Raw genomic sequence first — 3,784 nt, forward strand, 5'->3', positions numbered from 1 at the left:
ATCTGTTTACTTGATTGTTTGTTGATTTGCCATACATGAAACTTTTCCCTCCAGCAAGATGGTCAGAGTCAAAGTGCCTCAAAATAGGCTGAACTATAGACACAGTTGAATTTTCTGTTCTCATATCAACTCTTAATATTCTTGGGCACCCTAGAATAAAAATAGTCCGTGATGTTGTTTTTTACAACTTATAATAACCTTGAGAGCGTACACAGTCAACATAGTAACTAGTGATTATTCTAGGATCATTATTTGATGATGCTACCTTAAGCCAAAGTATTCTACGAGAATATCTAAATTAATATGACAGACTATAATGCATAAAAATTCAAATTTACCCATCAATACACCCATGAATGCTTATACCATAAGGCTTCAATTTGTCATACCCATCTGCATGCCACATATAGTTAGGTCCTTTGTTAAGGTAGATTCTACGCTTTAGCCTTCGTGACTTTCTTATCTTCGTCCCTTCATGATCCATTGTTGCCAATAACATCATTACAGTGTCCCTGTATTAAATTTTAAATCAAGCAGGGTTCTAAATATGACAATACCTTGTAACTGAAAAATTATATTTTCCTTTCAATCGATGCCATAGGCTTCGATATCCTAACAAGCTACCAGGTCCTTTTAACTCCTCCTACAAAATAAAAAATGATGACAATAATAATAATAATAATAGTGATCATGCTCCAATATTAATAATAATGGGGATAACACATATCTATATAACCTCAATGGCGGCCTTGATATCTTCCAAGGAGTCCCTTGTTCTCCCAGAGCCACGGCATCTTTGTATATGTATAATTCTTTGAACTTGTCGTAGGCTAAAATTATGATTCATATCAGTAAAATCCTCCATATATAAAGGAAGCATGAGATAAACTTTACCTGATTTCTTTAACAGGGGAAAGAAGGGTCCTTATTTCTTGAGTATTACAGCCAAGTCTTTTCAATTCCAAAATGATGTCACGGAAATCAGCCATTATAATAATTTAAATAACCCAACCTTAACCATAGATAGTAGAGTAAATGAAACTCTATTATCTATGCCTTAACCACACACACTAGCCACACCTATATCTACAAGATACGTGAACGGGAATGAACGTGAACGTGAATGAACGTGAACACGAATGAACGTGAACACGAATACGAACATGAACGGAAATGTCGCTGTCGGCTTCCGTAATATATAGTATCTATGCTCCCTCCCTCCCTCCGTATGTATGTATGTACGTACGTCTCCAGTCACGCCTATTCTGGTCACACCCCATGTGTGCACAATATCTATTTAAAAATCAATGATCTAATGCGGTAGCATTCTAATGAAATATTTTCATTGATGTGGGTGTGGTTGCAATGAAATTAAAATGGCACCTACCTTAGCCAATCTTACTTGCAGCAACATAGGACTGATCTCTTGTCAAGACACTTCCACAGCAGAGAAAATTCAAGAAAACACACATAAATCTTCAAGTTTTTATTAATTATGGTTGAATGACATAATATAAAAGCACTTCAAATGGCTCATCAGAGAAAAGAGAGTCTAAAAGTACTGTGCTTGAAAATATCATAGTAAAAATTAAATTATACTTATTAAAGTTACAACTCAGATTCTTCACTGCTAATAAAGCTAGAAAAGCAAGCTATAAAATTTCCTTGCATGCAAGTCACAAGTTCTGAGCTGCTCTGCATGTGTATCATTCAATTTACAATTTGACAACAACATTAGCCTTTGTGACATCTAAACATTGTATATTGCCATGCTAGCTTGTGCTCGCCCCTTCAATGTTCTACATTCGCCTAGTTTATTATACAAGCAGAATCAATGTGAATTATTATTATTATTATTATTATTATTAGTATACTTAAGCCACACCTATTTATAGAATAAGGGTGTGGCTGGATTTTTGCAGCAACCAACCATTTGCATTGTAGAGAGAAACACGCGCAGTGGAGTATCAATGGGTCAGTTCCAATCCATAGCGCTCAAGAAGGCCCTGGAGAAAGAAGAGGATGTCTTTGAGAGAGGAGAAGGGACCACTCTAAACCTACAGGGGCTTACAATCAGTGAGAAAGATGCCAAACTCTTAGCAGACACTTTCAAAAAGCATCAAAGCCTCGGAGAAAGACTACAGCTTGTTCAACTGGGAGCTTGTTCTTTATCACCGACTGCAATACACAATATAGTTACCGGGATAGCTAGAACAAGAATTGCTAGCACTATTACTAGAATAGACTTGGTAAGATATCAGTGTCTGTAGTGTCCATTATATCTCACCTCCTCCTCCTCCTCCTTCTAATAGAGCACGTCTAGCAGCATACCAGAGGGTAACCCTTTGGGTAATGATGGATCAGTTAGCATAGCATTAGTAAGTGTTACTATCCAGACCATAAATAGCTAGTGTATCTTGCAGTACAATGAACATGCACACATCAGCTTATGATGATAATACCATATAGTCAGTAGTGTTACTTGATATTGCATTGATAGTCATTGGTACAATGATATCACATGTTAATATATAGACTATCATTTAGATGCTGTAATGCGAGTATTAGTCTAAACTTATCTGGTTCATTTAAGATAAGGAATCATAAGCATTAATTATTAATGGATGTCATTCCCACTACTTTGTGAATCAAAATTTGTATTTTTAGTTTATTCGAAGTTGTAAGAACCTCCAGCACATGAAAGCAGCTGCCTGTCAGTTGGAATGTGGAGGGATGAGTAATATATCAGCAGCTGTGTCTTCAAGTACCTCATTAAAGACCCTGGATTTAAGGTAAAGAGAAAAGGCATCATGCTTTTATTATATTATTATTAATTCTCTTAGTTATAACAATATCGCTGATACTGGTGCTCAGTATCTTGGCTCTGCTTTGGCTGCTAGCAAGTCTCTCCAAGGTTTCTCGTTATGGAGGAACCTCATCACGCCCGAAGGTTGTAAGTACCTTGCTGAAGGTCTCAGCGAGAACTCTAGTCTCAAATGGCTTGGGGTAAGCCTTTATCTTCCTGTTTATAAATTAAAATAAGATTCATTGCAGCTTGGTTGTAACAGCATTGGAGATAAAGGAATGGAATATTTAATGGAAGCACTAGTTGATAATATTGCCAACTGCAAGCTGACTTGGCTTGCATTAGGTAATAACAATATTTCTGACGACGGTATTGAAAAACTTGCTGAGTTTCTCACGGCCGGTTGGACGAGTATTGATGATGATGAGGGAGAAGAAGGTGTGGCTTGTCCAGTAACATCCCTCGGGCTAGGAGGAAATGAGATAGGGGACAGAGGAGCTAAGGAACTGGCTCAAGCACTTGATGTGAATGACAGTAAGTTATAAATATTTGAAAATATACTTATATTGCTATCACTTTTCCTCTCTCTCTTTCTTTCTCTTAGAATTGTCATCTCTCGGTCTTTCTTGTAATAAAATTGGTGATGAAGGTGCAAAGGCGCTAGCTGAGATGCTCCGAAGTAACCAAACGCTAGAGAACCTTTCGCTCTCTTCAAATCAAATCGGAACCGACGGAGGGGAAACCCTCATAGCCTCACTCTGTGATAACACGACGCTATCAAAACTACTGCTAGCACAGGTACAATTCAACTGAATATATTTAATGCTTTGGAATACTTTTGATGATTAATTTGCTTCTTTTCATTGTCATTCTCCTTGTGAAAGACTATACTTATCCAAATGAAATAAGACATTCTCCATATAATGTACCAAGTGTGATGGAATATGTATAGACTACAGTAGTTGTGATTATTAAATG

The 3,784-nt window shown here is 36.9% G+C and overlaps 2 protein-coding genes across 2 annotated transcripts in view; one reads left to right on the plus strand and one right to left on the minus strand.

Moving 5' to 3' along the window:
* LOC109586982 (uncharacterized) overlaps window positions 1–1,130 on the minus strand; it is a 3,584-nt gene extending 2,454 nt beyond the window's left edge. Inside the window, exons 1-6 of the mRNA XM_020003199.1 lie at window positions 895–1,130; window positions 737–830; window positions 558–643; window positions 339–512; window positions 199–293; window positions 11–150 (exon numbers count right to left, since the gene is read on the minus strand). Of these exons, the coding sequence (XP_019858758.1) occupies window positions 11–150; window positions 199–293; window positions 339–512; window positions 558–643; window positions 737–830; window positions 895–989 (684 nt within the window). The 5' untranslated portion in view covers window positions 990–1,130. The remainder of the gene's footprint in view (window positions 1–10; window positions 151–198; window positions 294–338; window positions 513–557; window positions 644–736; window positions 831–894) is intronic.
* A 771-nt stretch (window positions 1,131–1,901) lies between these two features.
* Window positions 1,902–3,604, plus strand: LOC105314633 (protein NLRC3-like; the record flags this gene model as incomplete). Its single annotated transcript, XM_011408918.2, has 6 exons — window positions 1,902–2,249; window positions 2,313–2,378; window positions 2,668–2,792; window positions 2,844–3,006; window positions 3,055–3,340; window positions 3,411–3,604. Coding segments are annotated over exons 1-6 (1,113 nt in total), but the record flags the coding sequence as incomplete, so codon positions are not given.
* Window positions 3,605–3,784: the final 180 nt, after the last annotated feature.

This window comes from Amphimedon queenslandica, unplaced genomic scaffold (genome assembly GCF_000090795.2).
Source record: "Amphimedon queenslandica unplaced genomic scaffold, v1.1 AMPQUscaffold_12723, whole genome shotgun sequence".
In the NCBI taxonomy this organism is placed as follows: Eukaryota; Metazoa; Porifera; class Demospongiae; order Haplosclerida; family Niphatidae; genus Amphimedon; species Amphimedon queenslandica.